The following is a 15,740-nucleotide window of genomic DNA, read 5'->3' as shown; positions in this document are numbered from 1 at the left end:
CCAGACCTGGAACAAGAGAAGCTATTACAGAAACTTGACTACAGCTTTTCCAAATAGGACTTTCTTTATATGAATGTGATAAGAGAAAATTTAATTAAAATTGTCTTCAGCCAATAAACGTTAGATTTTTTTTCTAGGGATGAAGCTTACCGCAAAGCCTGTGTGTCTCAAAATGAAAAGTTACAAAATACATAAAATTTCCCATGTCTGCTTGCTTTTACTTTTACTTTTTTCTTTGTATGCTGCTCCAATCCTTTAAAGACACGGTGGTCTATGAAAACATTTTTCATATTTGTAACAGTCATAAAGTGGAAACAAAAACATTACCATGTTGTATGATTGATTAGCTCAGATGTTAATCACAGCTGAGCTCATCTCTGGATTTAGGAAGTGTTTGCATAATAATTCAAATAACAAACACATCCAGACAATGAGAATTTCTTTAGAGATATTCTGTGATCATAAAAAAAGCAACTGAATTAATTAGGAAATTGTTTTGTTGTTTCTCATCACTTTCCAATATGCTAGCTTTAAATTAGAGCTCTACAAGTATGAAATTAATTGGTTCACCAACAAGTCACTTCTTAAAAAAAAAAAAAAAGTGAAGTTGGGTCAAACAATTTTTTTTTTAATTTTTGGGGAACCAAAAATTTGAAGAAAAATTTACTTTGTGTTGAACAGAACATTTCATTTTGATTTTTAGTTTTTAAAACATGTTGCATATCTGATAAAATTAAAGTAGATTTGATCATGAAAAGTTTTTTTGGATGGAAAAATTGAAACATTTTATTTAGAAAATGTCAAAATGTAATATTTTTTATTTGTAAAAAAATTATTGAACAGAAACAATTTGGCAAAACTGACAAGAATTTGTGAGATGCTTCAATGCTGCCATATTGACATTTTTTGTCCCAAAAATTGTGGCAAAAAAAATTATCATAGCTATGCTTTAAGTATTACTAGTTTATTCTATGAGTATGCAAATACAGTAAAACTCCAGTGGTCCGGCATCCAATGGTCCGACACCATCTGGAACCCAGAAGTGCTCTTGGCAGCCAGACAATTGGAGCTGCTCTGCCCCTGGCTTCGCGAGTCAGCCGCTGGTCAGTTTCAGCAGTGGCTGACTTGGGGATGCCTGGGGTAGAGCAACTGGGGTGTTGCCGGGTTGGTCCCACAGCGCCGAGGGGCGCATCCCCCCATTCCACCCCAGACCTCTCATAGTCCCCCCTTTTCTATAGTCTGGCATATTTGATAATCCGGCACCCCCTAGGTCCTAAAGGTGCCAGATTATCGGAAGTTTACTGTACATTGTGTGGGAAATGAGGTTATTTCATTCATAAGAATATGATTATAAAATAGTTAATATATGGTTTGATCTGAAATTTGACACACAATTTTAACACATTGCCTTTTCATAGGCTACATATAAAGGATGGATGGATATCATGTATGCAGCTGTTGATTCCATTGATGTAAGTACAAGAGCATATTCCAAGATTATTTGTTTAGAGTGGGTGGACTCTAAGGTACACATAAATATCTAACTTGAATGGCAGTGAAAATGACAGATTAAAACATGGCAAATATTCTATTCAGATTAAATTTATAAAGTAATGAAGTGCACGTTTCAAATGAAGCAATTCTTACAGTAGTTTACAATACATTTTACTTACTGAATAAAAATAGATTAATAAAGGCTAACAAAGAATGTTTAAATACTGCTCAAGAATTACCAAATTCATGGCTTTCTAGCTTTTTGGTTACTTAAGTTTGTCACTCTGCATCCTGTTTTCATGTATGACTCGGAAGTGTGCATAGACAACCTGCATTTTAATATACCAAGTGTTACATATGCATTTACCAGCTTTGTGTACCTGGTGTCTACTGAAATCTTACTATATATTTTAGAAATGTCTGTCTTTCTATGAGCTGATTTGTTCAAGAACTCCTCCGAAATGGTAAAAACTAGAATCACCAAATTTGGTATGCAGCTTTCTCTTATAATAACTTAAAGCAAGATAAAGGAATGTGCCTGGATCTGGTAGTTATACTGTATAGAACTATCAGGATCTACTGGTAGATCTTGCAGCCTCTGACAGGTGATCCTGACTGTTTTGGCCAAGAAGCTATCAAGTTCTGGCACTTAGTAGCCCCTCCACCCACTGTCATACTGCTCCTTTCTTCTGTCTTGGAGCTGCCCCCCTGGGAGCCTCCTGCTTGCTGTGCAGGGTGTGGTAGAGAGAAGACGGAGGTCGCTAATGTCAGGGTCCTCATCCCCTCACTTCTGTACCCTATCTCCATTCAGAGAGAAGGAGATGGAGGAAGCTTGTCAATACAAATCCCTGCCACTCTCACACACTGTTCGTGTGTCTGTCATTCTCACAAACACACACTCTCCTTCACTCACGTTTCCCAATCCAACACATACATGGGGGGTTGTTGTTACTTCTTGTACTGGTTGCAAAGTGTGCTAGTTTTAGTTTTTGACTAGTCTGTGCATTTCACAATTTTCATTTCTCTCTTACACTTAAATATAATTCTTTGAGTAGTGAGTTCTAAAATGCCTAACCTGCTGTGGATGGAGTACTGTAATTATCCCTATGGGAATTGCTGCTCCTGGAAGTGGGTGGCACATCCCTGCAGCCCCTGAGAAAGGCAGAACAGGGGGTCTCCACAGGCTGTCCTTGCCTGCAGACTCCACTCTTGCAGCTCCCATTGATCAGTAATGGCAGGGCTACTCAACTTTGGAAGCCCCGGGACCACAATGATACTCAGAGCACATGCCGAGGGCTACCATCAAAAAGTAGCCCATCTGATTAATATACTGGGCCGCTCTATGGTCCGGTACATGGATTGGGGTGTGGGTCCCATCGATCACTCCCCTGCAGTTCTGAAACCCCAGGGAAGCAAATCTGGCCACGGTTATGTCCAGGTCTCCCAGACAGACGACCCTCCATGGCAGGATCGTGTTGATGGCCCTCACAACCTGCAGAAGGAGACAAACAAACACACAAAACAAAGAATGAGAGAGGGAGTGCCTAAGCCCTTGGGAGGTGCATGTCTGACTCCCCTCCTTTGCCCTCCTCCCCCAAACACCACAAGAGTCACCCGCTATGAGGCCGCCCCCCCTCAGCATCAGGACTGTGTGAAGGCGGGATGGCACAAGCCCCCGAGGATGGGGCTTCCCCCCAACCTCCCTTTCCCGAGGGACCCCCTTTTCTAGGACTCTCTTCCTCCCCCCACCCCCAATACAGGGACTGCAGCTCCAGAGTGCCTTACCTCCATGAGGAGGGCCCCGACAGTGAAGTTCCCCATGCCAAACTGGTTGCCCACCGCCCAGTAGCTGTCTGGGGTGGCGAGCTTCCAGAGGGCGATTGCGACCCGCTTCTCCAGGGGGATGGCAGGCCACGGGTAGATGTCACGTCTCTGGAGGGTAGGGGTGAGCCAGACACACAGCTCCAAAAGGTGGCTTTCCGCATGCAGAAGTGGTTTTGAAATCACTGCTGGTCGTCCCAATGCTCCATGACCAGCTGGTGACACCAGACCAAACTAGTGTTGAGCCTCCAAAAATGCCCCTCCACAGTGGGGTGCAGTTGCCAGAGTGTAGCACCCGCACCCAAGGAGAGGTTCCCCAGAATGAGCTCAGGGTTCAGCTGTTGCAGGACCAGAAAGGCAGCTGGCACAAAGTGCTGCAAAAACTGTAGCATGACTGTCAGGGGCCATCACACGCCCAGGGGCAGTTCCAGCTCCATGGCACAAAGGAAAAAGCTCTGGCATCCAAAAATAACAGGGCAACCACAGCAGACACGGCGAGAGCTTTGCTGTCCCTCAAAGAGGTAGCAAGCATGCAGGAGAAGGAGAGAAATGGCTGTCTAGAGGGTCCCTTTAAGCACGTGTCTCTGCGAGACTTGGGCACCAGCACTCAGAAGCAACTGGTGACCTAAAACCCTGGATGAAGTGGTTCTGGGTGGCCTTTTATGCAAGAGAGTATCCAATCAGTTTGGGCACTCTCTTTCGAAAAAGCGCATTGCTTTTTCTATGTGCTTTTGTGTGTGGACGTGCTCTTTCGAAAAGTTTTTTCGGATCATCTCTTCCGTAAAAAGCTTCTTCCGAAACAAACCTGCAGTATAGACGTAGCCTCTATCTGTGTATCTCTCTCCCACGAGACATAGGGCTGTGGTTGTCCTTTCTCCTCAGGACAGCCTACTTACTGAACCCCTCATCCCCAGCCCCACCTCAGAACCATGATTTTAAATGAAGAAAAACAAAACTTACTTGAATTAAGGACCCAAGGAATGCCGGGTAAATCTTCTAGTGCACAAATAATTGTCGAATTTTAGGAGGTACTTGAAACATCATCTTCAAAGAGTAGGGCTCTTATTATTTAATGCTGATATTTTGCTATTTCTCTTTATTTTGTAGACAGAACAACAGCCCAGTTATGAAGAAAACCTGTACATGTACCTTTACTTTGTCATCTTTATCATATTTGGATCATTCTTCACTTTGAACCTTTTCATTGGTGTCATCATAGACAACTTCAACCAACAAAAAAAGAAGATAAGTATTCTAGCATTTCGTCACTCATCAGGAAGAGATGAAAATGAAATAAATGACTTGAACTTGAAATGATTATCTTGTGTAGGGAATGAGAATCATTATATTAGCTTTCTCATCACAGCTAAAGGGAACATGGGCCATATTTGAATCTGGGAATGCATAACTTGATCAAGTACTAAATTAAGTGCAATAGGGTTACTCCACAAGGAGTAACAGTTAATTCGAACTAAGGATTTAGTTCGAATTAATGTTTAACTGCCGTGTCTAGCCGCGGGAAGTTAGTTCAGACTAAGGGGGATTTAAAAATGGCGGCGCCCAGGAACATGCAAATGAAGCCCGGGATATTTAAATCCTGGGCTTCATTTGCAACTCCGTTTGCCCTCATTTGCCTACCTAGCTCAAACTAACGAGCTAGTGTAGACATACCCATACTGATAAGAAATGTTAAAGCAGATTGTGACTTTAGGTGTCTGGGCACTGCTCCAGACCATGTACTTGCCCTGGTGATCCCACCACTAATCACCACTGTTCCCTGTATGCTGCAGGGCAACACAGCTTCGCAGGTGATTAATCAGCCCCACCCAGTCAGCTCCCTGCACAGAACCCTGAGCCTCTGACTAGGTGGGGCTGTTTAATCACCTGTGAAGCTGTGCTGTCCCACAGTTTAGAGAGAGCACTGACCATCACCCAAATTTGTTCTTAATAATTGTCATAAGGGGTATATCTAGACTACAGTTTTTTTGTTGACAGAGTATCTGTCGACAAAGCCTCTGTTGACAAAGAGCGTCTAGACTACAGCAAGTTCTGTCGACAAAACAAGCCGCTTTTTCGACAAAGAGTCTAAATGCTCTCTTTTGAAAAAGCACAGTGTGGATGCAATAGCACTTTTTGTCGACAGAATTCTGTTGACAAAAGGCGTTATTCCTCGTAGAATGAGGTTTACCTCCCGTTGACAAAACTGCCACGTACTGTCGACAGAACTTGGTGGTACTGTAGATGCAGGTATAGTTTTGTCGACAAAAGTGGACTTTTGTCGACAAAACCCTGTAGTCTAGACACACCCAAGGAGTGAGTAGAAGTATATGAATAGGTAATTGCTGATGAACAGTTAATCATATTTCATAAAGTGATAATGGGCCTTATATCATTAGATCTAAGTCTGTTACCAGCTCCTTCTCACATGGAGCTTTCAAGGTATGACTTCACTGCAACTAGACAGCCATGGCTGTCCCATACCCATCTGATGTGAGCTCAGGAGTTCGGGTTGTGGGTCTGTTTAATTACAGTATAGATTTTGGAGCTCTGGGACCCTTTCACCATTCAGGGTCTGAGAGCACATTGGCCAGCCCAAAACTGAAGTCTATGCTGCAATTAAAATTGCCCCCAACCTTAATTCTGCAAGCCCAAGTCAGATCACACAGGCTTTTAATTACTGTGTACACATGCTAAATAAATGGACATCGGCTTGTCATCTGTAATGGAGTTTTCAAGAAAACATTCTCTTTAGACTGGGATCTTCTGAAGAGAGTTAATTTCCTAAAATCATGGGGTTGGAAGAGAACTCAGGGGGTCATCGAGTCCATCCCCATGCCCAAAGCAGGACCAATCTCAACTAAATCATCACAGCCAGGGCTTTGTCAAGCCGGGACTTAAAAACCTCTAGGGATGGAAATTCTACTACCTCCCTCTCTACTACCTTCTGTAATTGGTTCCCAGAATTGGATGCAGTACTGCAGATGTGGCCTCAGCAGTCCTGACTAAAGAGGAATAATCACTTCCCTACATCTGCTGGCAGTGCTCTTACTAATGCACCCTAATGCCATTAGCCTACTTGGCACCAAGGACACACAGTTGACTTGTATCAAGCTTCTCATCCTCTGTAATCCCCAGGTCTTTTTCTGCCAAACTGCTGCTTAGCCAGTTGGTCCCCAGCCTGTAGCGGTGATTGAAATTCTTCCATCCTAAGTGCAAGACTTTGTATTTGTCCTTGTTGAACCTCATCAGATTTCTTTTGGTCCCATCCTCCAATTTTCCTAGGTCATGCTGGCCCTATCTATGCCCTCCAGCATAGTTTCCTCTAAAAACTTGCTAGGAGTGCAATCCATCCCCTCATCCAGGTCATTAATAAAGATATTGAACAAAACTGATCTCAGAACCAACCCTTGGGACGCACTTTTTGATACAGACCGCCAACCAGATATTGAGTCAATGATCACTACCCATTGACCCTGACAATCAAGACAGCTTTCTATCAAATTTACAGTCCATTTATCCAATCCATACTTCTTTAACTTGCTGGCAAGAATACTGTGGGAGATGGTATCAAAAACTTTGCTAATGTCAAGGTATATCATGTTCACCACTTTCCTCATATCCACAGAACTAGTTACCTCAGCATAGAAGGCAGTCTGGTTTGGCATGACGTGCCCTTGATGAATCCATGTTGACTATTCCTGATCATTTTCCTCTTTTCCAAGAGCATCAAAATGGATTCCTTGAGGATCCCTATTATGATTTTTCTGGGAACTGAGGTGCATCTGACCAGTCTGTAGTCCCCTGGATTGTCCTTCTTCCCTTTTTTAAAGATGGGCACTACATTTGCCTTTTACCAATTGTCTGGGTCCTTTCCTGATCACCATGAGTTTTCAAATATAATGGCTAACAGCTCTGCAATCAAATCAGCCAACTCCTTCAGCCCCCTCAGATTCATTAGATCTGGCCCCATCTGTGTATGTCTATCTTTTCTAAATAGTTCTTAACCTGTTTGTTCTCTTCTGAGGGCTGCCCATACTGAGCTGCCTAGTAAAGTAGTCTGGGAGCCTATCCCATTTGTAAAGGCAGAGGCAAAAAAAGCATTGAGATTTTCTCTCATCATCTGTCACTAGCTTACCTCCCTCATTAAATCCCACACCTTCCCTGACCACTCTCTCATTGCTACCATGCTTATAGAAACCTTTCTTGTTATTCTTCACTTCCCTTGCTAGCTGTAATTCCAGTTGCTCTTTTTCCTTCCTGATTACACCCCTGCATGCCCACACAATATATTTATACTCTTCCCTAATATATGCCACTTCTTGTAAGTTTCCTTTTTGTGTTTGTTTGCAAAAGATTCACTCTTAAGCCAAGCTGGTCGCCAACCATATTTGCTTTCTTACAATGAATTGAAATGGTTTGTTCCTGCACCTTCAATAAGGTTCTTTAAAATACAGCCAGGTCTTCTAGATTCCCTTACTCTCACGTTAGCATCCCAGGTGATCCTGCCCAGCAGTTCCCTGAGGGAGTCAGAGTCTGCTTTTCTGAAGTCCAGGTTCTGTATTTTGCTGCTCTCTCTTCTTCCTTTGGTTAGGATCCTGAAATCAACCATCTCATGATTACTGCTGCCCAGGTTTCCACATCTACTTCTCCTACTAATTCCTCCATGTTTGTAAGCATCAGGTCAAGCTGAGCATGGCCCCTGGTTGGTTCCTTCAGCACTTGTAGCAGAAAGTTGTCCCCAACATTCTCCAAAAACTTCCTAGATTGTCTATGTACTGCTGTATTGGTGTCCCAACAGATGTTAGGGTGATTAAAGTCCCCTATGACAGTGGTCCCCAACCTTTCAAGGTTGTCGGGCGCCAGGGGGCGGGGACACTTGCACCCCGGGGGCGGCCCCCCCCATAGCCGCATGCCCAGGGGCGCTCCCCCCGCCAGCGCCGCGCGCCCGGGGCCGGCGCTCCCCCCGCCAGCGCCGCGCGCCCGGGGCCGGCGCTCCCCCCGCCATGCGCCGCGCGCCCGGGGCCGGCGCTCCCCCCGCCATGCGCCGCGCGCCTGGGGCCGGCGCTCCCCCTGCCATGCGCCACGCACACGGGGCCGGCGCTCCCCCCATGCAATGCACCACGCGCCCGGGGCCGGCGCTCCCCCTGCCAAGCGCCGCGCGCCCGGGGCCGGCGCTCCCCCCGCCATGCGCCCGGTGCCAGGCCAGCCCCGAGCACGCTCCCCCCGCCGTGCACCCGGTGCCAGGCCAGCCCCGAGCACGCTCCCCCGCCATGCGCCCGGTGCCAGGCCAGCCCCGAGCACGCTCCCCCCGCCGTGCACCCGGTGCCAGGCCAGCCCCGAGCACCTGGCGGGCGCATGGAAATGCCCCTGCGGGCGCCATGGCACCCGTGGGCACCGTGTTGGGGACCACGGCCCTATGAGAACAAGAGCCTGTGATTTGGAAGCTTCTGTTAATTGTCTGAAGAAGGCCTCATCTATAAGAGACAACCATCACAACATCACCCTTTTTACCCCCGCATCTAAACTTAATCCAAAGACTCTCAACAGGCTTTTCTCCCACTTTATTTCATCTCATTTCTGTCACTCCAGTCTTTAAGGTCACCCAGATCTTCCTGTGTGATCTCAGATTGAGAAAGCTAATGATTGTTCTACGTTGAACCATGGTCAACATGTTGGAACCCCATATTAGCCTTTGAGAATACAAGGTTGGTCTCTGACATAAGGGTAAGGAGAAAGGATCAAACATGCTTAGAATCAAACCTATTGCCATATGTGGCATCAGGAAGGAATTTCCCCCCAAGTCAGAATGGCAGTGAGGGTGGCGGATTTTTGTCTTCCTCTGTAGCATGTCGGTGCAGGATTATCTGGGCATTTCTGTTTTAATCATTTCCCTGCCATCGTGGAAGGGCCTCAAGCACTAGTGCATCTCAATGCCTCCTATCTCTATGTGTCGCACACAATAGTTTAGACTCGTTTGGGCTGTAATACTTTAGTCTCATTTCAGTTGTTGGGTTAATGAGCAGGTCCTGGAGGCATTGACAGCCTGTACCAAGTGGCAAGCTTTAAAGAAATCATTCTAAGAATTGTTATTTTTTAAAGCAAAGGCAAGAGGTGGCTTCTTCTTTTGCAGATTCTTAGCCTGACTGGCTAGATTAAGGAAATAGTTTCCTCTGAAACATTCCTTTGAAAACAACTAAAACATTTTTTTTTACAAATAAAGAGGAAAAGAATTTAAAGAATTCCAAAATAAACTTATATCTGAATATTATCAGTAGCGCTTTTTCCAATTGCAGAAAGCATGTGTTTTCCTTTTTTGTTTTAGTGTGGGGACACAGCTATGGGGAAATTGCAGGGAGCCATTTGTATTTAAAAACAAAAAAAAGAGAAATAGGAAGAAGAGGGTACCTGACTCTAGAAAGAGTGAACATGAGAAGGGAAAATCTTATAAGGTAACAGTGAAGATTTTATCAGATACAAAATTACTAAATCAGAGATACCAAATCCTGAAATTATTGCTCAGTCCTCTAATGGAGAGTAGGTTCTTGGTGGAATGCTCCACAAGATGGTAAAGATTTTTCAGTAAGAAGCAAGATGTTGGAATTTGATAGGGATAGTAAATTGTTTAGTTTTTAAAATAAAGTCAGAGGATTATGGGAAATTAAATTGGACTTCAATAGTTTAGAAATAAATTTGGCACATGGCTGGAGTTGAAAAGTTATAAAATAACATTTATGAAAATTTTTGTTAAAATATTCAGAAGTTAGTTATTCTTCTTGCAGAAGTTGTTAACGTCTACAAATATTCAGAAGTTAGTTATTCCTAATCTGTTGTAATTGAAGACCTATTAATTAAATTCTTTTTCTAGCTTCAGAACTCATTTTTGGTTAATAGCTGACTTACAGATGTTGACATCACTAGTACAGCTTTAATTCCTGAATATCTTATGAAAGAATGAATGCCTATATAGTAAATTCTGTACTTATTATATATTTGAATAACAGAGTGAAATAATGTCCCTGATAGCATGATTAATCCTAGAACATAAGAACGGCCATACTGGGTCAGGCCAAAGGTCCATCTAGCCCAGTATCCTGTCCGCTGACAGTGACCAATACCAGATGCCTCAGAGGGAGGGATGATATCAGGTAATCCTCATGTGATCCCTCCTTCACCTCCAGAGAAACAGAGGCTAGGGACACCATTCCTACCCATCCTGGCTAATAGCCATTGATGGACCTTGTAACAGTTATTTTATTTCTTTACTTTGGAGGTCAAGACATCTTCATGACAGAAGAACAGAAAAAATATTACAATGCAATGAAAAAGTTGGGATCTAAGAAACCACAAAAACCTATACCTAGGCCAAGGGTAAGAATTTTATATTATTTTACATTCATTTGAATTTGATCAAAACACAATGACAAGCTAAGTGTCAAACATTTCTGAATGTTATAGTCGGAAATGAAAATGTATGCATGTTTATATGTGGTCACAGTAGAATCTTTGATTCTCTTCATGTGATAGCTCTCAGATATGAAAGAGTATAAACCAATTCATTTCCTGGGGGGAAACTTAGACTAGCACACTTATTTTCTTCTCTCTCAAATCTTATGTTTCACTGATTTCCAAAGCCTTCCTTTAAAAAGAAATAAACTGCAAAAAGGCTGGTGTGTGTGTGTGGGTGTGGGTGTGTGTGTGTGTGTATGTGCGTGCGCGCGCACGTACACATGTTTAATAATAGCAGATTCACTATTACTTTTTTTTTCAGAACAAATTCCAAGGTTTTGTGTTTGATATTGTAACAAAACAAGCATTTGATATCAGCATCATGGTCCTTATCTGCCTTAACATGGTCACAATGATGGTAGAAACTGATGACGAGAGTGATGAGATGAAAGATATTTTATACTGGATTAACCTGGTGTTTATTGTCCTTTTCACTGGAGAATGTGTCCTCAAACTAATTTCACTCCGTCATTATTACTTCACCATAGGCTGGAACATATTTGATTTTGTGGTTGTCATTCTCTCAATAATAGGTAAGAAATAATCACATTAAAAAGGAATGTAATGAATTGAAGGACAAATATTTGTTATGCATATTTGGTTTAACAATGAAATATTTATAAGATCAGATGGTTACTTAGCTTTTGCTTCCCCTAACTATACTATAAACAGGAGACATGTTTTAGAACATTTACAGCAATCTGTAAAGAAATAGGCTTTCTTAGTATTTCAGTATTTTAATGTCAGTTTGTTTTTCATACCCCACTGTAAAAAGTGCCAAAACAAATATAGCATCTATGCACTGTCTTTTAATAGAAGCTCTTCTGCAAAATTTAAGAAAATACATTATGATTCTCTCCCTATTCAGAATCTCCACTAAGCATAGATATGGTCTATCTTCATTTATGCTGTGTGATATGGAAAATTTAAGTTGTTATAAAACAGACTATCCTTTTCTTTTTTTTTTTTCTTTTTTTTACAGGTATGTTTCTAGACAAGGTGATTGAAAAATATTTTGTGTCCCCCACCTTGTTCAGAGTTGTCCGACTTGCCAGAATAGGTCGAATCCTGCGTCTGATCAAGGGTGCAAAAGGGATCCGCACTCTGCTTTTTGCTTTGATGATGTCTCTTCCAGCTTTGTTTAACATTGGTCTCCTGCTTTTCCTAGTCATGTTTATCTATGCTATATTTGGAATGTCCAAGTTCGCTTATGTTAAGAAGGAAGCTGGGATTGATGACATGTTCAACTTTGAAACTTTTCCCAACAGCATGATTTGCCTATTTCAGATTACCACATCTGCTGGTTGGGATGGTTTGCTGTCACCAATTCTTAACAGTGGAGACCCAGACTGTGACCCTAATAAATCTCACCCAGGGAGCTCTGTTAAAGGAGACTGTGGTAACCCTTCAGTTGGGATTTTCTTTTTTGTCAGTTATATTATTATATCATTTTTAGTTGTAGTAAACATGTATATTGCTGTTATTTTGGAGAACTTCAGTGTCGCTACAGAAGAGAGTGCCGAGCCTTTGAGTGAGGATGACTTTGAGATGTTCTATGAGGTTTGGGAAAAGTACGATCCAGATGCAACCCAGTTTATAGAATACAGTAAATTGTCTGATTTTGCAGCCTCTTTGGATCCTCCTCTTCTTATAGCAAAACCAAACACTCTTCAGCTTATTGCAATGGATCTGCCCTTGGTGAGTGGTGACAGAATTCACTGCCTTGACATCCTGTTTGCTTTTACCAAGCGTGTTTTGGGGGAAAGTGATGAGATGGATGCACTTCGAATACAAATGGAAGATCGGTTTATGGCAGCCAACCCTTCTAAAGTCTCCTATGAACCAATTACAACCACATTAAAACGAAAACAACAGGAGGTGTCTGCTACTATAATTCAGCGAGCTTACAGGCATTACCATTTAAGGCAAACAGTGAAAAAAGTTTCATTTATGTCTTGCAAAGAAGAGCATGATCTGCATATCAAAGACGATATGACTCTGGATAAGCTAAGTGAAAACTCATCTGCAGAAAAAACAGATAGGACCCCCTCCACAACCTCTCCGCCTTCCTACGATAGTGTAACAAAGCCAGACAAAGACAAATATGAAAAAGACAAATCAGAAAAAGAAGACAAAAGTAAGGACATCAGAGAAAGAAAAAAATAAAAGGAAACAAAGAATTCCATTTGTGACAAATTATTTACAACCTGAAAAAGTGACATTTATGTCAATAGGGCTGCTGAAGGACGTCTATGCCAAACTTGAGAGTTTTTACGTGTGTGTGTGTGTATATATATATTCATTCTCTCTCTCTCTCTCTCTCTCTCTCTCTCTGTCTCACACAAACACACACACCTATCTTAAGGTCAGTGCCTAAATCAAACTGTGACTGTAGAATAACAGCCTTGCTAAGAGAATACGGTTTCCATTATCAGCTGGTACTGATGAAGAGGAGACACAACATTGCTATTTAGACTGTAAGGAACATTGAAAGGGTGCAAATATATAATTCTGTAACCACATGTGTGTTCATACAGAAGTGATTTGCATGAAGGCAGGCTGTACTTAGAGCTCATTCAGGGGAAAACATGATGTTACAAAGAGCAGCAGAGTTCTATTTCCAGGTTTCAGGGTGGATCTTAATTTTGAAGTATTTTGACTATCATGAAATAGAACATCCAGCAAAAACATAAATATAAAGTCACAAAGAATACCCAAAAATTGAAGTCCTTTTTTTTTTTGCTTGCTTGGTTGGTTGGGTAGTTGTTTTTTATGGGGGTTTTTTTAACATAAATTAAATTTAAACACTGTATTCCATATTTTATTCTAAGTTCTGGAGCTACATTCTGTCTCTGCTTGTCTTTTCATGTGAGTAAAACTCATTTAAAATAAAGGAAGTAACATGTTCAGATCAATGGGAACTTCAAGTACCCATGGGACAAATACTTAAATAGGTAGCAGGTTTAAAACAAACAAAAGGAAGCATTTCTTCAAACAATGCATAATCAGCCTATGGAACTCTTTGCCATAGGATGTTGTGAAGACCAGGATTTGAACGCTGTTAAAAAAAGAGCTAAGTAAATTCATGGAAGATAGGTCCATCAGTGGCCATTAGCTGGAATGGTATCTCCAGCCTCTGTTTGTCAGAACCTGGGAATGGACAACAGGAGATGGATGACTTGATGACTATCTGTTCTGTTCATTCCCTCTGGGGCACATGGCATTGGCCACTGTCAAAACACAGGATACTGAGCTAGATAGACCTTTGATCTGATCCAGTATGGCCATTCTTATGTACTGCCTTGATTTATACCTCATGCGAACAACCCAATTCCCAATAGTGTTGCACAAGGGAGACATGGCAAGAGAAGTGTAAATCAGGGAGGAATTTGGTTCCCATATGTTTTTGTCAAGTGTTCTGCTACAGGAAATGAATCTTCCCAAAACACTGAAATGACCAAATAGATGTAGCTATTCTGCTTTATCCTGCAGTATTTTTAAATGCATCTGTTCTCAGCAAGGCTGATGTTGTAATTGTCAGTGAAATGGCTTTTGATACTTAAATCATTGTTTGACACAGTGGCATGCAGTGGTTTAAGCAAGCAAATAATGACCTGAGCTCAGTATTTATTTCATCAGATCTGTATCACTATAAGTCTAGTTTGGAGACTTTCAACAGGTAATACATATATTCTGTACTATTATAAATAATTTGAAGGCTGTCACTGATGCATGTTATCTGTATCTTACGCCTTGTTGCTGTATCTTATGCCTTCCGAAGTTCGGAAGTCTTAATATGGGAAGCCATTGTCAGAGGAAAAGCGAAACAAATTGTTCAACCAGACGACATTCCTCATATCAGTAAGCAATAGTTTGCTGCTATTTAAGAGCTTTTTTTAATTTTAAAAAGATAATATTATGTGGAGGGGGTGTATAATTGGACTATACAGGATGTGTAAAAAATGCCTTAACTTGTTGAAAGTATGGGGTTAGAAAACAGGTTTTTGTTAATTTCTATTTCCACTTATTTTCTATTAAGAAACTTAAAACATGAAATGAGTAGTTGTAAGCTTATGCTTCTAATTATACTTGAATATACTTTAATAATGAAATGATTTCAATAAAGTGGGGACCACAGTTCACTTGCCTCTGAATAGGTTGTTCTTTGTATGTGGAAAAAGAATGGAGAAATTTAGCTGCCTGCATCTGAAGTTTCCTTGATCTTTCTCAGTGTCTGTTTATGTAGACTTATTCTTGTTGATTCATGATGCACTAGAACTGTTCAAAATATAATATAGGATTCACAGTCTTTTTCATACAAACAAGAACAAAGTAGTGAACTTGTGTAATGCATCACATCAGGACCTTTTTGTTTCTTACACAAAGTGGAGTTAAACATAGACTCCTTCTTTTACTAAAACTATTCACGTGTAGTGTACTGGTAAACTGCATGAAGGAAAATGTTTCCCCATAAATAACAGTAAACTACATTACTAACCAGATGAAAGAATAAAGATTACATTTTTATCATATGTGTTTGTTTAATCTGTGTTTTATTATGTAAAATTAATACACAATGTTAAATGGGTTTCTCATAAAGTTAAAGGAAAATGGCTTTAATGATGGGGAAATAGGGTCTATTGTAATTAGATCACTAATTACAATATGGCTCAAGTCAGTATTGATAGGAACTTGTTACTATCTGATTGTTTTTAAATTATGGGAAAGAATTAGTGGTCTCAATTCAATTTTTAGTAAATAGCATCACAACACAATAACAAGAGGCACTTGTTCAGGGTATTATAGCATGTGGTCCAAGAACTCAATGGGGATGGTGATTTTAATTACCATATTACTCTCGCAGGTCCCGCTAGATGATGTCTGAGGCACTGGCACAATGTGGGGTCCTTTGTGTGCTG

The 15,740-nt window shown here is 41.5% G+C and overlaps 1 protein-coding gene across 1 annotated transcript in view; it reads left to right on the top strand.

The window, feature by feature from the left end:
- Nucleotides 1–15,455, top strand: part of LOC102458957 (sodium channel protein type 2 subunit alpha-like) — a 164,160-nt gene extending 148,705 nt beyond the window's left edge. Inside the window, exons 23-27 of the mRNA XM_075933532.2 lie at nucleotides 1,419–1,472; nucleotides 4,423–4,560; nucleotides 10,579–10,683; nucleotides 11,084–11,354; nucleotides 11,804–15,455. Coding sequence (XP_075789647.2) covers nucleotides 1,419–1,472; nucleotides 4,423–4,560; nucleotides 10,579–10,683; nucleotides 11,084–11,354; nucleotides 11,804–12,987 — 1,752 coding nt within the window. The 3' untranslated portion in view covers nucleotides 12,988–15,455. The remainder of the gene's footprint in view (nucleotides 1–1,418; nucleotides 1,473–4,422; nucleotides 4,561–10,578; nucleotides 10,684–11,083; nucleotides 11,355–11,803) is intronic.
- Nucleotides 15,456–15,740: the final 285 nt, after the last annotated feature.

The sequence above is a fragment of the Pelodiscus sinensis genome, chromosome 7 (assembly GCF_052426305.1).
Source record: "Pelodiscus sinensis isolate ZL-2025 chromosome 7, ASM5242630v1, whole genome shotgun sequence".
Taxonomy (NCBI): Eukaryota; Metazoa; Chordata; order Testudines; family Trionychidae; genus Pelodiscus; species Pelodiscus sinensis.
This window is presented reverse-complemented; position numbering and strand designations above follow the sequence as displayed.